General features: G+C 41.3%; 1 protein-coding gene and 1 pseudogene across 1 annotated transcript; one reads left to right on the forward strand and one right to left on the reverse strand.

Annotated features, from left to right (window-relative positions):
- Nucleotides 1-14,932: 14,932 nt before the first annotated feature.
- On the reverse strand, nucleotides 14,933-17,068 carry LOC109221219 (1,2-dihydroxy-3-keto-5-methylthiopentene dioxygenase 2). The gene is made up of 2 exons (XM_019385684.1): nucleotides 17,003-17,068; nucleotides 14,933-15,685 (listed from the first exon to the last, which is right to left on the reverse strand). Exon 2 carries the CDS (start codon nucleotides 15,675-15,677, stop codon nucleotides 15,231-15,233), a length of 447 nt encoding a protein of 148 aa, XP_019241229.1. The 5' UTR covers nucleotides 15,678-15,685; nucleotides 17,003-17,068; the 3' UTR covers nucleotides 14,933-15,230.
- A 5,213-nt stretch (nucleotides 17,069-22,281) lies between these two features.
- On the forward strand, nucleotides 22,282-23,692 carry LOC109221220 (annotated as a pseudogene).
- The last annotated feature ends 947 nt before the right edge of the window (nucleotides 23,693-24,639 follow it).

Genomic DNA, 24,639 nt, shown 5'->3' on the forward strand with positions numbered 1-24,639 from the left:
ATTGATTTTGGCCAAGAGTTAAGAAAGCAGCAACTCATATTCCCAAGGGCTCCCTCTATGCACAAGTTCTTCGATCTTCTGAATATTAGTAAACAAATGAAGAAGGCCCACGTGAGCAAAGGATGTTGTTCTTTCTACTTCTTGTACTTCAGGTTCGGTCACTCAGCCGGGTTTGAAACACATGAAAAGGGGTTGAATAACAAACAAGACAAGAACATATGGCAAATTCATCGTCAGTTTGGCTTCATCGTGGCATTTTTGGGAATCATGGTCTTTCCAAATGAGGAGGGGACAATAGACACTCGTATGGCCAGAATTGCACAGATCCTCATTACCAAAAAAGATCACACGCTTGTCCCGTTAGTGCTGGCAAACATTTACCGGGCATTAACCTTGTGCTAATGTGGGGCTCAATTCTTCGAGGGTTGCAATATTCTTCTTCAAATGTGGATGATCGAACACCTTCGCCTTCATCCCAAGTTCATGAGATATGCTTCGGACGGGAACAATTTCATCAAGAATTATGAGGAAAGGGTGGAAGAATACAAACCGCCGGAAGGATTTGAAGCTTGGGTCTCCCATTTAAGAAATCTGAAAGCAAGTCAAATTGAATGGACCATAGGATGGCTTCCGATAACAGAAGTCATATACATGACAGCTTCAAAAGGCTACTTGATGATAATGGGATTGAGGAGTATCCAACCATATGCACCACAAAGAGTTCTGAGACAACTGGGAAGATATCAGGTGATACCCGAAGATGTAGATCTAAGTACCCAAGTCATTGAGCTACACCCAGAAGCAACACTACTTGAGACTTTAGTTCAACGGGATTGGAATGGTTATCGGTATCTAAAAAGTGACACCCAGGTACCAGATCCGGCCAGGGGGGAAGTTGATCCCAATTATGCTTCCTGGTTTGAAAGAAGGTTTTGTGTGAATAACGAGCCAGAGCCCGAACTCGAGCCTGAGAGGCCCGCCAAAAGACACCTTGTTCAAGCTTTTGATGACAAAATTGGGGAGAGGTTGGCCTGGGGAGAGAAGGAAAAGAAATATCAAGCCACCATTCACGCTTTGCAAGAAGAGTTAAGAAATGTCACCTTCAATAATGATCTACAGGCACGAGAGGCCGAGGGTGAAAGGAAAAGGCTGGCCCAAGAAAATGAAGCTCTTAGGGCCCAGGTTCGACAACTGAGAATAGCAGCCGAGAACCCGGGCAGAAGCAGAAAAGATGAAAGGCTCATCTACAACCTTACACAAAAGGTAAGTGACTGTGAAGATGATTTGAAAAAGGCTGAGTTTGAGCTAGCAAAAGTACGAACAAAGTTGGCCAAAAATGCAGAAGAACGGGCAGCTTTCGTTCGACAGTTGAAAGAAAGATATGAAAGAGGGGTCATGGGTTGGAAAAAGGAGCTTAACAGCCTCGAAGGTGAAATGGCTAAACAAGCCAAGAGCTTCAAAGCCGAGAGAGAACATTGCTACGCCCTGATGGAACAGCTAGAGGGAGACATGCAGCATTTGCAAGAACAAAATCATATAGCCACCCGGGTCTTGGAGGCTAGATCTCAGCAGATTGCGCGGTTGTTGCAAGAAAAGGGTATCATCAAGGAAAGGGTTAGAAGAATCGCCGGCTACATTGTGATGAAATGCAATCAGTGCGAGGACATGACTAGCTCCATGTTCTTCGCCACAGTGATTATCTTTGTCCGCCAGATGATGGGTGATCTCTATCGCCTCCAGGACGACATGGCGCGGAGGCCAGCAACAAGACCAGCTGGTGTTCCTAGGGCAGATTTGGAGGCACTGATGCACTCTTGATTGTTTTCTCTTTTTCGAGTCTATATTTTCATTTTTAATGTATGTTTCGAGTCTGTTTGTAGTTTTAAATTCCTAGAAAAAGTATGATGGAGTCTTTTGTAATTCAGAAAAGTAGAAGTTTTATTAATGAAAATTTGGAAAACCCAGAAAATTGTTTCTTTATTTTTTGCATCTATTCCTTGAACTACATGATGATCTGATTCACGCGGTGTCGTGATACGAAGGTTATCCTAATCGGATCCGGTCATGATTTTTAAATAATTTGAAGAAAAGGAAAATAGAGGAAAACAGGAAGAAAAAAAAGAGAAAGAGAGAAAACAAAAAAAAAGAGAGAAAACAAAAAAAATGATGACAAAGAGCAAAAACAACAAAAGATGAAAAGCGCCCAAAGGAAAGGAAAAGTTGCGGAGGTAAACGAAAGCCGGGATGAAACACGCATCCGTTGCAAAGCATATAGAAACACATTTAACTGTATAGGTGCATCACACCCCAATGTACGATCCCTTATGTGTTAATTGTCTTGCACTAACTGGTTTGTTGTGTTTGCTACAAGTAGGTTCTATATTAAGGTGGTTGGTTTTGTGGTAATCTGGGTTCACATCCCTACTTCACAAGATCAAAGGGAAGCGTTGAAATGTCATCAGAGGCTCATCTACCACCAGTTCCTATCCAAGAGGATAGCCCGATCTCGGCCATCCCAACTTCAGAGTCAGCCGCTACTAAGGAAAACAGGGTTCTGCGTCTCCGCATGTTGGAAATGTGGGACGCCTGGTCCAATGGTAGAGAGCCACCGAGTACGATACCTGGTTTCCCTGAGCTACTTCCCAAGGCAAGTGGAACTTCTAATATCCCAATAAATTACCCAAACACTACGCTTGGATATCCTACCATCTCAGCCCACTTTGTCGGAACACCTTCTAAGGTTCGCCCCCAAGTGTTGGTTTCAGGTGTGGCCTCCAACATATTCACTGCGCCACCTTCCTCGGCCACGGAACAACCCACTTTGCCAAGGCCAAACTTTGATCCATCATCCTTCACTTTTCAAGCACCATCCTTCCCACCAGAAATGGCCTATTTCACTACCAATTCCTACCCTCAACAGCCCCAGTATGAGTTTACCGCGGGACAGGAGAAAACTACAAAGAACCCCGAGCAGGAAGAAATCACTCGGAAGATGAGGAGCATGGAACAGAGCCTTATGAATATACAAGGTTTAAGTGGTAAAAAGTGCGTATCCTACGCTGATTTGTGCATGTTCCCACATGTCCACCTACCCCTGGGTTTTAAAACTCCCAAGTTCGAAAAGTACAACGGGCATGGGGATCCTATCGCCCACCTCAAGAGGTACTGCAATCAACTGAGAGGAGCAGGTGAAAAAGAGGAGCTTCTCATGGCTTATTTTGGAGTGAGTCTAGTGGGCATTGCATCCGAGTGGTACATGATCAGGATATATCCAATTGGCACATTGGGATGATCTAGCTCGAGATTTTGTTATGCAATTTCAGTATAACATAGACATAGCTCCCGATAGGAATTCTCTGTCGAATCTCAAGAAGAAGTCATCGGAAAGTTTCCGAAAATATGCTGTTAAATGGCGCGAACATGCGGCCAGGGTCAAGCCCCCGATGGATGAAATTGAAATGGTGAGTGTTTTTCTACAAGCCCAAGAGGCTGACTACTTTCAGAATATGATGTCTGCAATGGGGAAACCGTTTGCTGAGGCCATCAAGATTGGTGAGATGGTCGAGAACGGTCTGAAAACAGGGCGCATATTGAGCCAATCTGCCATAAGAGCTACGTCCCAAGCAATTCAAAGCGGGTCCGGAGGTGTAGCGAACACAAAAAAAAAGGAAGAAGTGGCAATGGCGGCTTCAGGTCCCACAAACCCCCATCCACCCAGAAGTTACTTCTCACCAAGCACCCCACAGCATTATTATCCCCACCAGGATGTGGCTTATGCTATGGCCCCCCATCCTTACGCAGGGATGAACGCCCAACCATACGCTCGCCCACAACAACAGTTTAACCAAAACCGAGCTCAATTCCCTAGAAAGAACCCTCCTCACCAAGCTCCATATAATCCCCGACCCCCTCAAAATAATTTTCCATACAATGCCATGCTCGGGAACCACCCAGAAGAACAAATTTCATGCCTATTGGTGAATCATACTCTAACCTTTTCCCAAAACTTGTCCAAATGGGTCTGTTGCAACCCTTACCCCAAACCAGGCAAAACCCAGAGTCGCCCTCTTACCGACCCGGTGCTCGATGTGCCTATCATGCGGGAGCGAAAGGGCATGACACTGAAGACTGTTGGACCCTAAAAAGGGCAGTTGAGAATCTCATAGAGCAAAAACGGATAGTGCTGAAGGATGAAGAAACTCCTAATGTGACCAACAACCCATTACCGGCCCACAACAACGGGCCAGTTATTGGCATGATTTGTAAAGATATGGAATTTGACCCGGCCCTGAAAGCCATCATTGCCATCGCCAAAGTTGAAAAGAAGCCGAGGGCGGTTGCAAACCAAGACAAGGGGAAGAAGAAGAATGAACCCACCCCTCAAAGTGCAGAAAAGAAAGTGGAAACCAAAACTGGGGCAGTACCCCCAAAAGATGCCATTCTTTATGTTCCCCGGGGTCACAGGAAAGAACGAATGACATTGAGCCCTCCAAAAAGGTTCGAGCTGAACAAGGGACCTAAGATGTACGTGACTAGAGGGACCTATGTGGTACGGGGGCCAGTAATTTCACCAAGGCTAAATGAGCCCGTGGTTATTGGCCGCGCACCGCAGAAGCCCATAACAGACCCCACTGCCGTCCCATAGAATTACAACAGAGCGGTAGTGACATACAAGGGAAAAGAGGTCCTGGGGGAAAGCAAATGAAACTAACCCAGCTGAGAAATACCTTAACTTGGAGGATTTGAACAAAGCCAAAAAGAAGCGTTCCCCACTCAAGAAGCCTGTTAGTGCTGAGGAGGCCGAAGAATTCTTCCGCAAAATGAAAACTGTTGACTATGAGGTAATAGACCAACTCCGGAAGTCTCCTTCACAGATCTCACTCCTGTCTCTACTGGTCAGAAAGTGTTGATAAAAACCCTCAATGAAGCTTATGTTCCGATTGAAACCACTATTGAACAACTGGAAAGGATGGAAGAAAGATTCTTCGCAGCCAACCAGATCTCATTTAGCAAGAATGATTTGCCCCCGAAAGGGGCTGCCCACAATAAAGCCCTTCATCTGACAGTTAAATACGAAGGGTACTATGTGAAAAGAGTCATGCTGGATGGCGGATCCGGAGGTTATATCTGCCCTCTCTCTACTTTGCGAAGAATGGAGATTGGAACTGAGAGAATCAGACCTAACAATGTCTGCGTGCGTGCCTTTGATGGTATCAAGAGAGACACCATAGGCGAGATCGACTTGATTTTGACTATTGGTCCTATGGATTTCGAGGTGACATTTCAGGTTCTGGACATGGACACTTCTTATAATTTCCTCTTGGGAAGGCCTTGGATTCACGCGGCAAGAGCTGTACCTTCCACTCTCCACCAGATGGTGAAATTTGAATATGAAGATCAGGAGATCGTATTCCATGGAGAGGACGAGCAATCAATTTATCAGGACCCGTCAGTCCCATGTCTTGAAGCAAGGGAAAGTAGCGAACATATGGTCTATCAAGCCTTCGAGGTTGTGGTCGCAGACCAATGTGAAGAAGGAAGCCCGTGTCCTCAACCCTTTCTCTCGAATGCGTCAATTATGGTTGCCAAGAAAATGATCAGACATGGATATAAGCCCGGGAAGGGGCTCGGGACATCATTGCAAGGAATCACATAACCTATTACTCTAGTTGCTAGTGAGAAGTTCTTTGGTGTAGGCTTTCAGGCCACGCCAGTTGATGAAACATGGGCAAATGAGAGGAAGAACAATGGTAGGGTCTTGCCTCAACCAATCCCGCATCTGTTTGAAACATTCGTCAAGCCCAAGTACACAGAAGAGGAAGATGAGGCCTTCACGACCGAGGAGATTGAAGAAATATGTGGAGCTATAAGGCAGATGTTGTATGAAACCCACATGGTTCAGCCGAGAGAAGGCTCGAGCACCGCTGAGGTGCTGTATATGGGGCCCAATGCCAAGTTGAAAAACTGGAAGGCTACTCCGCTCCCAGTCAGGCGGGAACCCCGATAGTCCAGTCTTGCCACCTTTTCTACATCACGAGTTATCCCAGTGTGTAATTCGGGTGTCTCTTTTAGTTTACTTTCTTTAAATTCCAATGTAAACCCTGTTATCTTCAAAATTCAATGAAATAAAATCAATTTCATCGTTCATGAATCTCTCTTTTTATTCTTTTTGAATTTCGTTACTTTTTTCTTATTTCTTCTTTTAGTTCTAATAATGCGGCTTTAAATAACATGACATGCTCGCGGAATTCATGCCCAGATCCAAACACGATGTCTAATTGTGAAATAATAAATCAAGAACCGAAATACGATGAAGAAGAGGCTTTTAGGGAAATAAATCGAGAATTGGAACAATTTGAGAATAAGCCTAAGCCAAATCTAAATGAAACCGAGCTAGTAAATTTGGGTAGTTCAGAAGAGGTCCAAGAAACCATGATAAGCATTCACACAGATGAAAGACCTAGGGATGCACTGATCCAACTTTTGTTTGAATTCAAAGATGTGTTTGCTTGGTCCTACGATGATATGCCAGGATTAAGTGTTGACCTAGTGGTGCACAAATTGCCAACTTACCCTGATTGTCCCCCTGTCCAGCAAAAACAGAGGAAATTCAAAACTGATATTAGTGACAAGATCAAAGAAGTGGTCACTAAACAGTTGAAAGCAGGTGTGATCCGAGTGGTCCGATACACCACCTGGTTGGCTAATGTGGTCCTAGTGCCAAAGAAAGACAGGAAAACCCGAGTGTGTGTCGACTATCGGGATCTGAACAAAGCAAGTCCCAAAGACAACTTTCCTGTGGCAAACATCCACATCCTCGTTGACAACTGTGCCAAACATGAAATACAGTCTTTCGTGGACTTTTATGCTGGATGTCATCAGGTCTTGATGGATGAAGAAGATGCGAAAAAGACAGCCTTCATCACACCCTAGGGCACCTATTGTTACAGGGTCATGCCTTTTGGTTTGAAGAATGCTGGGGCAACATACATGAGAGATATGACTACCATCTTTTATGACATGATGCACCAAGAAATCAAGGTGTACGTGGACGATGTGATTATTAAGTCCAAAACACAGGATGACCATGTTCAGAACCTGAGAAAGTTCTTTGAGCGTCTGCGCAAGTATGATTTGAAGCTAAACCCGACTAAATGTGTGTTTGGAGTCGCGTCTGGGAAACTTTTGGGATTCATAGTCAGTCGGAGGGGCATTGAGCTAGATCCAACGAAGATAAAGTCTATTCGGGATTTACCTCCTCCAAGAACCAAGAAAGAGGTTATGAGCTTGTTGGGAAGGTTGAATTACGTCAGCCGGTTCATTACTCAGTTGACTTCCACATGTGAACCCATATTTAAGCTATTGAAGAAAGATGCAGCGATCAAATGGACAGATGAGTGTCAAGAAGCCTTTGACAAAATCAAAGAATATCTGTCAAATCCGCCAGTCTTGGTCCTACCTGAACCTGGGAGACCTTTGTTTTTGTATTTGACAGTCTTGGAAAATTCCTTTGGTTGTGTCCTCGGGCAACATGATGTGACCAAGAAGAAAGAGCAGGAAATCTACTATTTGAGCAAAAAGTTCACAAGTTATGAAGCCAAATGCACCCTATTGGAAAGGACTTGATGCGCCCTAACTTGGGTCGCTCAGAAGCTTAGGCATTACATGTTGGCCTACACCACCTACCTCATCACCAGGTTGGATCCTTTAAAGTACATATTCCAGAAGCCGATGCCCACGGGGAGGTTAGCAAAATGGCAAATCTTGCTCACTGAGTTCAACATAGTCTATGTCACTCGCACGGCAATGAAAGCTCAAGCTCTAGCAGATCACCTGGCTGAAAACCCTGTTGATGAAGAATATCAGCCTTTGAGTACCTACTTTCCGGACGAGGAAGTAAACTCAGTTGAGGTAATTTTGGAAGACACCAATTCTTGGAAAATGTACTTCGATGGGGCGGTGAACGTAAAAGGTGTCGGGATTGGGGCAATTTTGATCTCACCACTGGTCAGCACTATCCTGCCACAGCCCGGCTTCGGTTTTTCTGCACAAACAACACCGCCGAGCATGAAGCCTGCATTATGGGCATGAATATGGCAATTGACCAAGATGTGAAAGAGTTGGTAATTATGGGAGATTCGGATCTGATTATCCGACAGGCTCAGGGAGAATGGGAAACTCGGGATGTCAAGCTTATACCATACAGGCAACATGTGGAAGATCATAGCAAACGGTTCAAATCCGTTGAGTTCAGGTACGTCCCCTTGTTTCATAATGAGCTAGCCGATGCACTTGCTACTTTGGCCTCGATGTTGCCGTATCCAGGAAATGTCCTCGTTGATCCGTTAGAAATTCAAATCCGATAAAGGCATGGGTATTGCAATACATTTGAGAAAGAGCCAAATGTTCAGCCTTGGTACCATGATATCAAGATGTTTTTGAAAACGAAGGAATATCCCGAGCAAGCCAGTAGAGATCAAAAGAGAACCATCAGAAGGCTTGTCGGCGGTTTCTTCTTGAGCGGAGAAGTCTTTTACAAAAGGACTCCAGACTTGAACCTTTTGAGATGTATGGATGCCCAAGAGGCCGGAAGAATCATGAATGAAGTACACGCAGGAGTATGTGGGCCGCATATGAATGGACACATCCTTGCAAAGAAAATCCTTCGAGCAGGATATTACTGGATCACCGTGGAAAAGGATTGCTGCAGCTTCGTCCGAAAATGTCATCAGTGTTAGGTACACGGTGACCTGATTCATGCACCTCCTTCAGAACTGCATCCTATGTCGGCACCATGGCCGTTCTTGCTTGGGGTATGGATGTCATTGGGCCAATCGAGCCAAAAGCTTCAAATGGGCATAGATTCATATTGGTTGCCATCGATTACTTCACAAAGTGGGTTGACGCAATTACTCTCAAAATTGTCACTAAGAAAGCAGTGGTAGACTTCGTGCACTCCAACATCATTTGCCGTTTTGGTATTCCTGCAACTATCATTACGGACAATGCTGCAAACTTGAATAGTCATTTGATGAGAGAGATATGCGAACAATTCAAGATCACGCATCGAAACTCTACCCCTTATCGGCCCAAAGCTAATGGTGTCGTTGAAGCAGCAAACAAGAACATAAAGAAGATTCTTAGAAAGATGATCCAGAGTTCTAGACAATGGCATGAGAAGTTACCGTTTGCATTGATGGGATATCGCACAACTGTGCGCACGTCGATTGGAGCAACACCCTATCTTTTGGTTTATGGTACTGAAGCTGTAATACCCGTGGAAGTTGAAATCCCTTCCCTCTGAATCATTGTTGAAGCTGAAATTGAGGACAGTGAATGGGTCAAAACTCGTCTAGAACAGTTAACCCTGATTGATGAAAAGCGAATGGCCGCAGTCTGCCGCGGGCAGTTGTATCAACAAAGAATGGCCCGTGCCTACAACAAGAAAGTGCAGCCTAGGAACTTTGAAGTGGGGCAACTCGTTTTGAGGCGTATTCTCCCTCACCACCAGGAAGCAAAAGGAAAGTTTGCTCCAAACTGGAAGGGTCCATACATTATAAGAAAACTGTTGCCAAAAAGGGCATTGTACTTGGGAGACATTGAAGGAAATGATCCCGAAATAGCTGTAAATGCAGATGCAGTCAAAAGGTACTATATTTAATCTTTTTGCGGCACCAGTATTATCCGATTGGGATGACGAAGGCTTTCATTCTCGCTATCCCAAACACTTCTACCCTTTGCTAACCCTTTGAGTCGGTTACCTTTCTTTGATTACCCTCTTTATAATCCGAAAACGTTAGTATAAAAAAATCAAAAAAAATCAATCAAAAAAAATCAAAAAAAAACAAAGTTTTCCCTGAACTACGTTCAACTTGATTCCGAAAGGATATGTAGGCAGCCTCTCTAGGGTTCAGTCACACCAAAATAAAAATTCAAAGTTCCCCAAAAGTTGAAACTGGGGCAGAAGTTACAATGGTTCGGCGATGATCCCGCCTGAATGGTTCCAAAGTTGTAATTCGATCCAAATTCCTTTTACCCTAAGCCCTGTTCAAGTCCTTCCGATCAATCGGTAAAAGATGTTAAAAATCAGAGAACGCAGCTGCTTGGATCCGTTGCAATCAAAATGAGAGAAATAAAATGAGAGAGTCTTGTTGGTGAAGACCCACACGGGCACCGTAAGGCGATGGTGAGCAGAGAAACTGAAAAAATGAGAGAGTCTTGTTAGTGAAAACTCGCAAAGAGCACTATAAGGCAACGGTAAGAAGAGAAATGAGAGAGGTCCATTGGTGAAAACCCGCAAAGGGCGCCATTGATCGAAAAGAGGGAATTCCTTACAACCATCGGCACTGACAAAAATCCTGGCAAGGTTTCTCGATTTTGAGATATGGATTATGAAGGATTTTTGCGAGATCGGATGGCTGCGCAGATCGGGCATCCAGTCCAAGAAGCATGTCATGTCTATTGAAGTCTGCATGCACACCAGATAAGTCCTTCTTTCTTTCCCCCGAAAGGGACGCTTCTCGTTAAATTCATTATCCTGTCCTTTGTTTACTTTTTTTGAGTCCCTTTCAGTCTAATCCCTCTTCGAAACTAATACAAAGAAAAGATGGCGAAATTGGTTTTACAGGGTTCTCCTTAACAAAATCAAAATCCAAAGAAAAGCACCCAGCCTCAGCAGGTGCATCAAGTCGATCTCGACTGGTCATGATGGCCAATGCTCCAGGTTCAAATTTATTAAAAAGGAAAGAAATACAAAGTCAAGTGCCCATAAAGGCAGAATAAGATGAAAAGGCCAAAGCCCCACACGGGAGAACCATCATGTGAAATTTTAGAAAGCCAAGGTCCCTGGTTTTAGAAGAGACATCGATCTCCAGAAAGCTAGCGAGCAACAGAGGTTTTCATCAAAAGAGTTGGGCCAGGATCAAAATAATCGATGCCACAAAACCAACCACCATTTCAAACTAACCATTGTTCCTTGTTTGAAAACATGAAACAGGTGCAATCCAAAGCAACCTTGCAAGAAAAAGGTGCAACCAAAGAGAAACTGCGCAAGGGCTAGAAACAGCTTTGCAGCAACAATCCATAAAGGGAAGTCCCCTCCAAAATTCTTTCCCACATTCACTCATTCTATGTAATAAAAAAAATAAAAATAAAAAGAAGAAGAAACAAAATGAGAAGAAAAGAAAAAAAAAGAGATAAGAATAAAAGAAAATTCAAAAAATGGTAGCCTAGGGTCCCTAATATCTAGTTACGTTTTTCCAACATAGGGTCTCCACTCCCTAGTTGAGTTTATTTTAGACATAGGGTCTCTACTCCCTAGTCGCCTTTTCCAACATAGGATCTCCGCTCCCTAGTTGAGTTTATTTTAGGCATAGGGTCTCCACTCCCTAGTCGCCTTTTCCAACATAGGGTCTCCACTCCCTAGTTGAGTTTATGTTTAGACATAGGGTCTCCACTCCCTAGTCGCCTTTTTCCAACATAGGGTCTCCACTCCCTAGTTGAGTTTATGTTTAAACATAGGGTCTCCACTCCCTAGTCACCTTTCCAACATAGGGTCTCCACTCCCTAGTTGAGTTTGTTTTAGACATAGGGTCTCCACTCCCTAGTCGCTTTTCCAACATAGGGTCTCCACTCCCTAGTTGAGTTTATTTTAGACATAGGGTCTCCACTCCCTAGTCGCTTTTCCAAGATATGGTCTCCACTCCCTAGTTGAGTTTATTTTAGACATAAGGTCTCCACTCCCTAGTCGTTTTTCAAACATAGGGTCTCCACTCCCTAGTTGAGTTTATTTTTAGGCATAGGGTCTTCACTCCCTAGTCGCCTTTCCAATATAGGGTCTCCACTCCCTAGTTGAGTTTATTTTAGACATAGGGTCTCCACTCCCTAGTCGTTTTTCCATCATAGGGTCTCCACTCCCTAGTCGCCTTTCCAATATAGGGTCTCCACTCCCTAGTTGAGTTTATTTTAGACATAGGGTCTCCACTCCCTAGTCGCCTTTCCAACATAGGGTCTCCACTCCCTAGTCGCCTTTCCAACATAGGGTCTCCACTCCCTAGTTGAGTTTATTTTAGACATAGGGTCTCCACTCCCTAGTCGCCTTTCCAACATAGGGTCTCCACTCCCTAGTTGAGTTTATTTTAGACATAGGGTCTCCACTCCCTAGTTGAGTTTATTTTTAGACATAAGGTCTCCACTCCCTAGTCGCCTTTCCAACATAGGGTCTCCACTCCCTAGTTGAGTTTATTTTTAGACATAGGGTCTCCACTCCCTAGTCGCCTTTCCAACATAGGGTCTCCACTCCCTAGTTGAGTTTATTTTTAGACATAGGGTCTCCACTCCCTAGTCGCCTTTCCAACATAGGGTCTCCACTCCCTAGTTGAGTTTATTTTAGACATAGGGTCTCCACTCCCTAGTTGAGTTTATTTTTAGACATAGGGTCTCCACTCCCTAGTCGCCTTTCCAATATAGGGTCTCCACTCCCTAGTTGAGTTTATTTTAGACATAGGGTCTCCACTCCCTAGTCGCCTTTCCAACATAGGGTCTGTACTCCCTAGTTGAGTTTATTTTTAGACATAGGGTCTCCACTCCCTAGTCGCCTTTCCAACATAGGGTCTCCACTCCCTAGTTGAGTTTATTTTTAGACATAGGGTCTCCACTCCCTAGTCGCCTTTCCAACATAGGGTCTCCACTCCCTAGTTGAGTTTATTTTTAGACATAAGGTCTCCACTCCCTAGTCGCCTTTCCAACATAGGGTCTCCACTCCCTAGTTGAGTTTATCTTAGACATAGGGTCTCCACTCCCTAGTCTGTTTTTCCAACATAGGGCTCCACTCCCTAATTTCTTTTTTCCGAGGATACACAATCCTTATTTTATTGCTATCAAATAAAGAAATAGTCTAGGTTTTTGTTACAATAACTGACGAAATTTTCCTAGTGAAAACTGGGGCAGAAAAATTTTGTTTGTTCGTTCGTTTCTTTGTGTTGGTGCCTGAACAGGTTTTCACCGTGAGGCACAAGGTTTGAGATAACCAAAAGAAGAAATCTCAACCCAAATGAAAGGAAAGAAGAAACAAGAAAAGAAGTTGAACTCAAGGTGCAGAAGCGGAGAAAAGGGGCGGACTACTCAAAATTTGATTAAAGTCACAAGCTTCGCATATCCAGCCTTTATCCGAAAAGCTGAAGAAGAATGAACCAGCGGCTGCAGCTAGCGAGCATCAAGATTCAGATCAGAGTCTACAGGAAGAACCATCCAAGACTCAAGATCAAGCTTTAGAAGGTTTATAGATAGGAATCTTGTAACTCGTAGTTGATAGGTTTAGTTAGTTTAGCTTCTTATCTTTCATTTTGGTGTAATAAGGAGCTCAGCAAGTAGAAACAGCAGCAACAGCAGTGAAATCACAGTTTCCCGGTAGTCCTAGCTACCAAAACTTCCAGAACTTCACTAACCTGATTCCTTTATAGCCCAGGATATGTAGGCAACCTCCGAAGTAGGATTCGGTCAAACTCTTTCAAAAGATGCTTCCCATGGAGTTTCAAAACGGGAAAAAATCCCTCATAATTGCTCATTTTGTCTTTGCCCGAAAACTCTTCGTGTTTCCGAGCAAGGAGGGACAGCTGTGAGCATGTGATTTTTGCCCTATATGAAGTACTCCTATAAAATCCCAAGAAAATAGGTTTATGTTGACTATTTCCATTTTTTAGGAATTTTTGTAGAATTTTATTTAATTGTTTGCATTTTGTGCATGTTTAAGTTTTATTTAAATCATGAAAAATCCTAAAAAAAAATCATGCATTGCCTTTAGGCTTTATTTTTACATTGTTAGGAATTAATCAGTAATTATTTGCTTTATTAAAACCGAAAATCACAAAAAATAGCCCATTTTTACATTTTTTTTCCTTTTATTTAGATTATTAATTTTTTCACTTTTAATTTAGGATTAAGTTGTTTTTATAACTTTTGTAATTGGGTAATTAGTTTAACGTCATATTTTTTTAGATAAATTTAGGTTTTTAATCTTAGGATTTTTAATTAAAAAAAGGGAGAAAAGAAAAGAAAAAGGAAAATAAGAAGAGAATTGAAAAAAGGGTGTTATATTTGAATTTGGGCTAATTTCATACCCATATTTGGCCCAAATCCGCCCCTCAACCCAGGCCCAAATCAAGGCTACCCGGTCCAGCCCCCATTTAACCCAAACGACCCCGTTTTAGCCCTTGTAAATCCCAGCCGTTGATCATCATGGATCCAACTGGGAACTGATTAACCCCCTACTATATCACTGTCCGAACGGAGACCCCCTACCCCCAAAAGACCCCTCATTCCCACTCGTCTCTCTAAACGACTCAAACCCTAGCCGCCCTCATATTCCCTCACCGCCCCCGCCGCAAACCACCCACCGAAAATCGCCTCACGGCGATTCCGGTGGTCCAAAGCTTCCCAAATTCACACCCTGAACCCCCCTTCACCACCTCAATCCATATCTCCAACTATTTTCCCTCAAACCCCAGCCTAAATCCTCGAATTTTAGATTGAAAATTCGGCCAAAAAAACCTAACTGTCCCAAATCGCCCCAAATTAACACCCTATAGTCTTTTCCCCTACCTGAACCCCAAACCACCCTTAGCCCCCCTCGAATCAGCCCCAATGTAGTCGAATTTTAAATCTCAAATTCTGGAAGAACCCTTATTTTTTCTTTCTTCTTCTCTTGATCAGTGCTTGGTCAAATGAACTAAAATATCCATTAGTCGACTGTTCTTGTTAAGAACAGTCGATTAATGGTGATTAACGTTCATTTATGCCTTTTGAAGTTTGGCCGAGTTCACAACAAAATCCAATTTTAGGTAATTTCCTTTTTTCTTTCTGTTTACTTTAACCTTGTTTTAATTATCTTGTTTTTATGTTAATTGTTTGCATTTTTTTCCGACAAGCACAAATGTTTAAATTCACAACATAGACTCCACTTGCATATAAACTATTAGGTCCAATATCCTCATAGGAGATTTATTTAGTGCTCGAATTACAACATTCAACAAGCTGAGCGAGGCGCACACTTTAGGAACTACACAACCACCATATGGTAACATTTATTACAACCTACAACGATTTCAACTTCTTCGCCTCTAGTAAATTTAAGCAGCAGCATTAACTGCACGGCCAGCGCCTTCTGCTTGGACAAACAATTCAATATATTCTTTCCTTGCAGGGAGATGGTCATGTGGGCGATTGTATGGAGTCTAAATTGGGTCACCAACAAAGAGGCGCATTGCCTTAATATAATTGTCTGAATCAAGTGTGAAGCGGTGATAAATTCCAGCAGGCAGAACAATCATTCCACCTTTCTTTACCCAGACACTAATCCAGGCATCATTCCTATCGCGGAGATCAAAATAACCACTTCCTGCAATACAGTAACGGATCTCCTCATCGGTGTGCAGGTGTTCTTCAAAAAAGTTCATGATTTTCTCCTCGTAATTCGGTAGTTTCTCAGGGCAAGCCTCACAGAAATCCATGTAAGAATAGCCACGAGCTTCCCGAATTTTCTTCAACTCCTCGTCTGTCTCATAATTGTCAGCATCAAGTCTCGAGCTGAGCACTCCAAGCTCAGCAAGTTTGTCAAGAGACACAAATTCCTTTGGCTCACGGTGATGAGGAAGCCTCTGATCCTTTGCGATGGAACCCATTTTTTGTTATTGCTTCTAGGGGCGAGCATAAAATTCGAAAAACCGAATTCCGAACCGGACCGAATTAATTTGGTATTTCGGTTTCGGTTTTTTCGGTATTTCGATCTAATTCGGTACTATATTTTCGGTATTTCGATATTTCGGTACGGTTCTCGATATTAGGATCTTGAAATTTCGGTATACCGAAATACCGAATTATCGAATTTTTAAATACTTTTTAAAATAATTCCCAGCCCACTCCAGCGCCCCAGCCCACTAATTTTTAATATAATTTCCAGCCCACTCCAGCGCCCCAACCCAAGCCCAAGACTTGATCTTACTCTTTCAGTCAATTAGGGTCTAAACTCTAAACTCTGAAGAGTAAAGATTAGGGCATTAGCGAGCGGCAGTCACAACTCCAACTCCTCACTCACTCCTCAGTCCTCACTCCTCAGAAAGTCAATTTCATTGGATTTAGGGCGATAGTTTCACAAATTTCGGGCAAACGAAGACCGAAATTCAAAGAGATCGGTTGCTATTTCAGAAGCTTGCTGTGACTTCAAAGAGATCGCTTGCTATTTCAGAAGCTTGTCTCGAAGTTTTTCTTTTATCCTTTTCTTTATGATAAATAATTGTTTTTTTAATTAATAAGTTAAGTATTGCTTATATTGATTTCAGAGATGTTTAGAGAAAGTAGTAAACGCATTAGGAAATTTAAATTTATTGATATAGAGTCACGTTTTTATTTGTTGTGTGCTTCTTGCACTTTTTTGAATTATTTAAGTTTTTGAAATTTGAAACAGAAAGTGATCGCTTGAAATAACTTTAGTGTAGTTGGTCAATTCAATTATCTTACTTTGTTAAAGTAATGAAGTGAAATAATCACACCTGATAGGAATGCCCTCTCTGTTTTTGTTGTTTTTGTTGCACTGTGTGTTTAATTCTGTTGCTACTGTTAATGTTAATTCTGCTACTGTTAATGCTGCTACTGTTGCATATATTTTCTGCCAAAAGATTACATTAAACATGGCCATTATTAGAGAAAAATTTGCAGCCTGTTAATGCTGCTACTGTCGCATGCTAGCAGCCTGTTAAAATTTGTTAAACTGCTGCTACTTGGCCATTTGCAGCATGTTAGCTACTGAAGAAATGGCTGTTCGATTTAAGGTTCTGCCAATTCTTTGAATTGATATAATATGGTTATAACCGAAGCCATACCGAAACTGTACCAAACCAAAATAAGAAATACCTAACCGTACCGAAATATTTTGGTACGGTATTTGGTATACACAATTGATAAACCGAATACCGAAATACCGAACCGAAATACCGAATGCCCACCCCTAATTGCTTCTGAATTTCGGAGCGTTACGGAATCAAATGTGAGAATTGCAGAGGAAAATTATAGAACCCTCCTTATTAATTGTTTCCATTTAGCTGCATATTTTAGGATTTTTTTTTTAGATTTTTCTTTTCTTTATTTCACGATTGTTTAGCTTAATTATTATTCTTGTTTAGTAAATTGGTCGAAGCATGTTTAAGTTTTATTAGGCAATTGCATTAGTTAAGATTAATTAGGTGTAACTGTTTCCTATTTGCTAGTTTTGAATTGGTTTAAGGTCTTTTAGTCTTTATGATTCTGTTTAGTTATAGACACCCTAGGTGTTAGAATTCAGCATGGTTAGGATTAGTTAGTTAAATGTTTCTATCTTTCTTTCTTTTTCTAATTAGTTGCAGCCACTTATTTTTTTTAGACACCTTTGATTCAAATCCCCAATCCTTTTTAAGCTTGCCTTTGTTTTTCATGATTTGAAACCAATAGAAACTTTAGGGACTCAAGTGGACCTGAAAAGTCTAGGATAGAACTGAAATAATCAGTAACTTAAAGGGTAAAATTGGGTTTTTACTTAGGCTAAACAATCAGAAATATACAGCTGTCCTAGTTGTTACAAAAGATGCTAAATTAGGATAGGAAGGACAGCTGTATTGTACTATTTTCAGAGGTTAGGATAAGGAATATACCCAAGATATACCCTCCCCTAAGCAGCCTATATATAGGTAGGTCCTCTCATTCTGATTTTACAGGATTCAGCCTTATTGTCTGCACAAAAAGTTCTATTTTTTCATTCCTGAAAAGTTTCAGATTTCAGAAATCATTGGAAAAACTTCAAAACCTCTCATTTTCTGATTCTTTACAAGTTTAAAAGTATGGCTTGAAGTGGGAGATTTCCTTGTTTTCTTAGCTGTTTTCTGGTTTTAAAACTATTCTCATTTGGGTCTGGGTCTACTGCTGTTGCTTTTGTTGGTCTTTGCTGCTGAAATTTGGCTCCTTCTTCTCCTTTGGTTTTCTTGACCTTTATTTGGTCATCCCTCTGATATACTGTTCAGTTTCAAGGTATGTACATTGTTCATCTTGAATGGAATCAATTGTGAGTTCAAAAACCTGTATTTGGAACTTGTTTGGTTAGCTGATCTGTAATGTTATTTCTGAAATTATGACTTGGTTGAATCTAGGGTTGATTAAGCCATGTTTAATATTAGCTTAAATGGTTGTATGACTCAATGGAATTAGTCAATATGTGTTCACTTTCTTTGTCAGCTTTTCTTGTGTTGTATATGCATTTCAGTAGTATGAAAAATATTCTATGTGAGTTTAGCCCTCAGCATGTATACCTTTTCTAACCACGTATCAGTCATATGCATCATAATCCTACATGAGCTTCAATTTTGTTCCATGCTATTTGATAAAAAATGTGTCGAGTAGGTATCCTCGAAGGTCAGAACTTGTGGATCCAGCCACCTGCTGGTTTGGTTTACGATTCAAGACATTGAGCAAGTTATATCCCTTGGAGCATTTCTCTGATTTTGGACCTGTTCTTAGTTCAGTTTTGGTTTCCTTTTGTTACATAAAAGTCTGTATATTCTGTAGTTAAGAATAAGTTGTAGTAATTTCTTTTTTTTTTTTTTTGAAAACATGATTATGTATTATAATATGTGTATCAAAATGATATAAAGTTTCTTTGCCTAAGGCTGAAGGATCTTAACAGGCTGGGCTTAATGTTGGCCCAAATGAGGGAGCCATGGCTGAAATCGCCTTTTGTGTGGTTTCTGGGCTTCCATATACTGCTGAGTCTCAGTTTGAGCCCAATCCATACTGCATGTAACTGTTCCCTGGATTGGTTATTTCCTCAGAACAACTAGTTTAGACTCAGTAGTTAAATAATTTGTAAACTCGAACAGTTACGTGTACATTTAATTTTAATTTATCACTAACTCCAGCATCTATGAGATGACTGTATAAGGTCAATTATGAATAGTCTTAGGTTCAATTTGATTTTTGTTCCTGTTGCACGCAAGATATTAGTCAAAGCTTATCATATTAGGCATTTCATTTAATTTTGGTGCAAATACGGCTGTACATGTGTTGCGATCATTTAAGCCTTAATAGGCTTTGGGTGTTTGAGGCGCTTTAGGCCTAGCAATGGCCCAAATCAAGCTGCCACGCCACAACGGGCTCTTAGCGTGCCCACCCTCCTTCATCTTACGTTTTGGGCTTAATTTTGAGCCCAGTGAGAATTAGCCGTATTTTCCTTTAATGACCACCTTTTAAACATTGGGCCTACTGCTGGCCCAATTTCTTTTAAATAAATAAAGACATGCCCCCATGTTTCCCTACCCATAATTAATAGTTTGACATTAAGTCCAAAATTAGTTGTAAGTAAGAACACCTTTTATTACCTTAATTAAAACAAGCCTTTCTAAAAATTGAGGTGTACCATCTTTCACTAGATAACCTATGGCCCTCATAAATATTAACTAAGCACTTAAAATAACCCTAATTAATCGTAGTTTGCTTTAGGCTCGATTTAGATTAGTATCACGATTATGTATACGTTCGCGTAACATAATTGCGAGTTTAATTCTAAAATAATAACTCGAGGGATGCGTTCGCGCAACTTCAACCAAACTTTTCTTAATAAAATAAACAAAGCATTATTAATTGTGGACACGTCCGCGTGACATGATTTTTGACACGCCAAAGGAAATGAGTATACGTACGCGTAACTCAATTCCTCGATTTGAGATTTAAAATAAACCGGTGACTTGGAACACCAAATAAACTATTCCAAGTGGCGACTCTGATAATTAATTAATCCCATTTCAAATGATGTCATTTTAATTGGAAAAACTCTCATACACCCCCTCGGGTAGTAAAAAAAAGAGGTGTGACACATATAAGTGGGACTGAAGACATCCATACAACTCGACTGCGGGAGCAATAATCTGGCAACCCAGTGATGAGCTCGACGCTGTATGGCCTCCATATGAACTATTTATTAAACTCAGACATCGTGAGTAAATGCAAGATATGTCAAGCTTTATCAAACAAACTTAGTCGTATATTTACCTGAGCACCTTCAAGTAAATTCAACAGATCCCTATAATAAGGGAGATGATGTCGAGCCTCGATCTCGCGGGCATGGCCTTTCCTATCTAGCCACTTCCTAGCAAATGGTAGAAACTGTAGAGGTGGTGTATCTGGAGCTATCGGTGGGAGAGGGGGGTGGATATGCAAGAACTGCTCCCAAGCCCAAACCTAATAATGAATGTGGACGTAAATTTGAGTGTCTTTGTACTATCTCTATCACAACAACAACAACCCGGTAAAATCCCACCAGTGGGGTCTGGGAGGGTAAAATGTACGCAGACCTTACCCCTACCCTGGAGGGGATAGAGAGGTTGTTTCTGGGAGACCCTCGGCTCAGAGACAATAGATCTGTGACAACAAAACCCGAAAAATAATATCAGCAACGTGAGAGACTGCAAATAAGTGAAAAAGCAGTAACACAAATATTATGCAAAAGTGTGAGACACAACATAAATCGCTAGCAGGGTTAGACAAAACACTATCATACTCGTCGGAACAAAGAGAGAAACCAGGACAAAGGGGAAAACCGCTGGACTACCCCTCAACCTACAACCCTAATGTTCGACCTCCATACCTTCCCATCAAGAGCCATGTCCTCGAAAATCTAGCACCGCGCCATGTACTATCTCTATTATAATCATGAAAAGAATTGATAATGTTATCACCTACAGTAGCGGAATAAAACCGGTGATGTCTCTCACGGTGCCCATGGACGCCCTGCACAGCTGCCTATAAAGGTAGGCTAGAACAACTCCACCTCAACTTTACGTAGGTAAATCATCTAGTCGCTCCAGATGATGCAAAAATCGCAAGCTAACAAGGTTTCCCAAAGTGTTCAGGAAAAGAATACCACCAAACATCAACAGTAGCAACAACCTCGCCTGCCGCCCAATATCCTCTACTGGTGAGTCGTACGTGATCTCCGCATGCAACACCTCCAGATGATTTCTAACAAGTGACAGCTGCTATCGACTAGCACCACTCATAGCAGTTGGCTCCGCAGGCTAGAATCCGGTGAGCCTCTGCAACATATGTAAATAGTCAGCTCTCGTATAATCCTTAAGAGCTTGGGGGTAGCTGACAGCCATACGATCATCGGGCAACCCAAATAGAACCTCCACGTCATGTAGCGTGATGGTAGCCTCGCCGATTGGCAGATGAAATGTGTGAGTCTTTTGTCTCCACCGCTCAATCATAGTCGTGATCAAGGGCCAGTCGAACTGCAACCGACCAATCTCTATAATCCGATAAAACCCCGTTCGGTGAAGGCATATAACTGTACGAGGATGAAGTGAGTTGCCCCTAATGAACCCCCAAAGATCGTCTATACGTCTGGGGTGGAAGGTCTGGGACAACAACTATTCATCCTATATGTGTGAAGACCTATGGTAGCTTTGGAACAGCAGGTCCAGGATGCATTGACGGAGGGTCCATGACGATGTCTGTAAATTGAATATTATTAACTAAAGTATTTTTCTCTTTAATCTTTTTACATCCTTAAATATATTGCGATATTTTTTATATTAATATCAATCGATAAATTTTCTATATTATTACTTAGGTTGATGAATAAAATATTTATTTATTTATTTTAGATTTTTCGACTAAAATTCAGCAGTGTTTGTTTGAACTGTCAACTTTTTTTCAGATGTTTTTGGGTTTAATTTTCTAAACTAGTCTCGATATTTTTAATAATTATTTATATACAAAATACTACATTTTTTAGCGTTCATAAAGATTTATGTCTTAATTTAATACGACACAATTTTTTAACAATCTTATTCCTGATTAAAATAGAACTAAATACTTAATTTTTAAGTATGTGATATCATGTTTAAAACTTTACTATTAAGTATTTATTTCATTCATAAAGATTTATATGTTAATTTTTATATTTTACATGAAATCTGGCCGCATCTCTTTTGTACTGCCAACTAATTATTTTATGATTCATATCTAGTTTTTTATTCTTATCTAATACATTTACCATACACTTAATAATTCATTAAAATTTGATCCATAATTAAGTACTCTAATCGGGTTAGTTAATGAATCCTAAAGAGCACTAAAGTCACACTACTTTAAATGGCCATAAATAACATCAACTAACATAAATTAAAATTTATTATCAGTTCCACTACAATAAAGGGCACTACATAACACTAAAAGGCACTGCATAATACTAAAGGGCTCTAACCAACACTAAAGTCACATATTATTGTATGTACAACACTAAAGTCACATATAACACAAATTGTTCAACAAATGAACAATATACAAATTCATAAATTTACATAAATAAACTAATCCGGATAAAAAAAATCAAAAAGCAATCACAAAAAGCATAAAATATTTACTCGTGTTGAATAGTAGTCCTCTGGAAACTTCCAAACAGATGTTGTCTTTTTCGAGAAACCGTAAAACGTGTTGTCGCACCGCCTCTACTTTTGAGCAGCCTATATCCTTTTCTTCATATTTCTTCCGGTTCCGTCACTGATCATCAACATGTTGCACAGGGGATTCTTCAACCAACGTCAGGGTCGCTCCACTCCACATCCGAGGAAGTTTTTTCGTCAACAATCGGTGAAGGAGAGCGTGAGATCTCTTTCAAAAGAAGATCTGATGGAAAAGAAAGTATTCCTGAGAGTTGATCTGAACGTTCAGTTGAATGACGACTTAAGCATCATCGATGACAGCAAAATCCAAGTCGTTGTTCCAACCATTAAATATTTGATGGAACACCAAGCTCGTGTTATACTTGCCTCTAGTTTTGGTCGTCCAGTATTTATCAATCAAAAGTACAATCAAAGGTGCAGCTTGAAGCCACTTGTTGCAAGACTGCCACAGCTATTGGAAGTTGAGGTCAAAATGATTGCATTGGTCCAGACGTTAAGAAGATGGTTCATGAAATACTACCAGGAGGGGTTTTGCTATTGGAAAATTTGAGATTCCATAGCGAAGAAGTCATGGATGAACCCGAGTTTACATTAGAGCTGGCGTCTCTTGCAGATTTGTATGTCAATGATTCCTTGGAGACTGCACACAGATCATAAGCTTCCACGGTAGGGGTTCCTCGGTACTTGAAACCAGCAGTTGTTGGACTCCTTTTGAAAAAGGAACTTTGCTGTCTTTCTGAAGATGTAGCAAAATCAAAGAAGCCATTTGCCACCATTGTTGGTGGTTCAAAACTTTCAACTAAGTTTTTCCCGATAGAGAACCTGTTAGAGAAGGTTGATATGTTAAATCCTTGCCGGAGGTCTGATCTTTACATTCTACAAGGCCCGAGGGTTCTCTGTTGGATTCTCACTTGTAGACGATCGCATGATTGATCCAGCTCTATCTCATATTTCCAAGACAAAAGAAAAACGTGTCTCTCTAATGCTACATGAAGATGTAGTGATAGCTGACAAGTTTTCAGCTAATGCTAAATCTATGGTTGTTCATGTTCGACCAAAAAGATTTAGACTCGTTGTCAAACTAATTAAATAAGAAGATTTTGGGCAAATCCTAGCGAAAGACAATTTACTCTAGATCTAAAATAGAAGACTAGAATGAGCAAACATAGCAGAGCATAAGATTTAACTATAACCATGGTTGAATCCCATTATACGAGAAAAGAATGGTGATTATTATTACATTGATTAATAGTGAAGAATACAAAGATAAAAAGGGTCACCGATTGTTAACAGGATCGAACCCTACTTATTCGATAAGATGAGACTGACGATGCGTATTGAAGATCCGGGCTTCCTTACTTCCTTCTCCTTCACGGGGGGGAGAGAGAGATGAAGATCCTTCTTCTCCTCAGAAAGTATCTCCCTGTGTTAGTTTATTTCGCCCCCCCCCCCCCTTCTTCTCACTTAGTTTAAATACTAGGTATTCTCCTTTACCCAACGGTCATTAACCATAGTACTTAAGTCGTTTGACTGTATTACTGGCTGACCCTTTGAAATGCCGTGACATCCAATTCGCCGCTCAAGCATTCTGAATACATGGCCTCGACCTTGGCCGAGGTGCGCATCGTTATAGTGTTGTATGGATACGACTTTGGACCTAGTAACTTTTTGCCGTTCCTTTCCACGGGGATTCTTCTCTGGTCAGATTTTGACCCATATAGTTAGTCTCTCCGCCTATTAGGGTTGCCTTTTGGTGAGCTCGATGGGCTGACTCTATCGATTCAAAAATTGTGAGAAATCTGAGCACTTTCTGCGAGAAGCGAGCACCTCGTGGCGAGGTAGCGACGTGACGTTTCGAGAGTTGCGTCAGACCGTCACGTCAGTTCAGAATGTTATTAACACTTCTCATGCGTTATTATGGCGCACGTTTCCCATGCATTGCTTTGTTTCCCGTGCCCTTTCCGTTTTCTAAATGGCAGCGTTTGGTTTTCCCGCTCAGGGCATTTATATCCCTATAAATAGGGGGAAATCTTTCATTTGCAGGTCACGCTTCTTAATCGCTCAAGAGAGATTTTTGCAACTCTTCTTCTTCTCCTTCAACTCCTCATATTTCTGTTTCTGTTAAAACTTCTTGTGACCACTACCTTTTTCCCTTATC

This window comes from Nicotiana attenuata, unplaced genomic scaffold (genome assembly GCF_001879085.1).
Source record: "Nicotiana attenuata strain UT unplaced genomic scaffold, NIATTr2, whole genome shotgun sequence".
In the NCBI taxonomy this organism is placed as follows: domain Eukaryota; kingdom Viridiplantae; phylum Streptophyta; class Magnoliopsida; order Solanales; family Solanaceae; genus Nicotiana; species Nicotiana attenuata.

Excerpts from the sequence above, each read along its gene's own strand:
- LOC109221219 (XM_019385684.1), bottom strand. The coding sequence starts at position 15,677 with ATGGGTTCCATCGCAAAGGATCAGAGGCTTCCTCATCACCGTGAGCCA.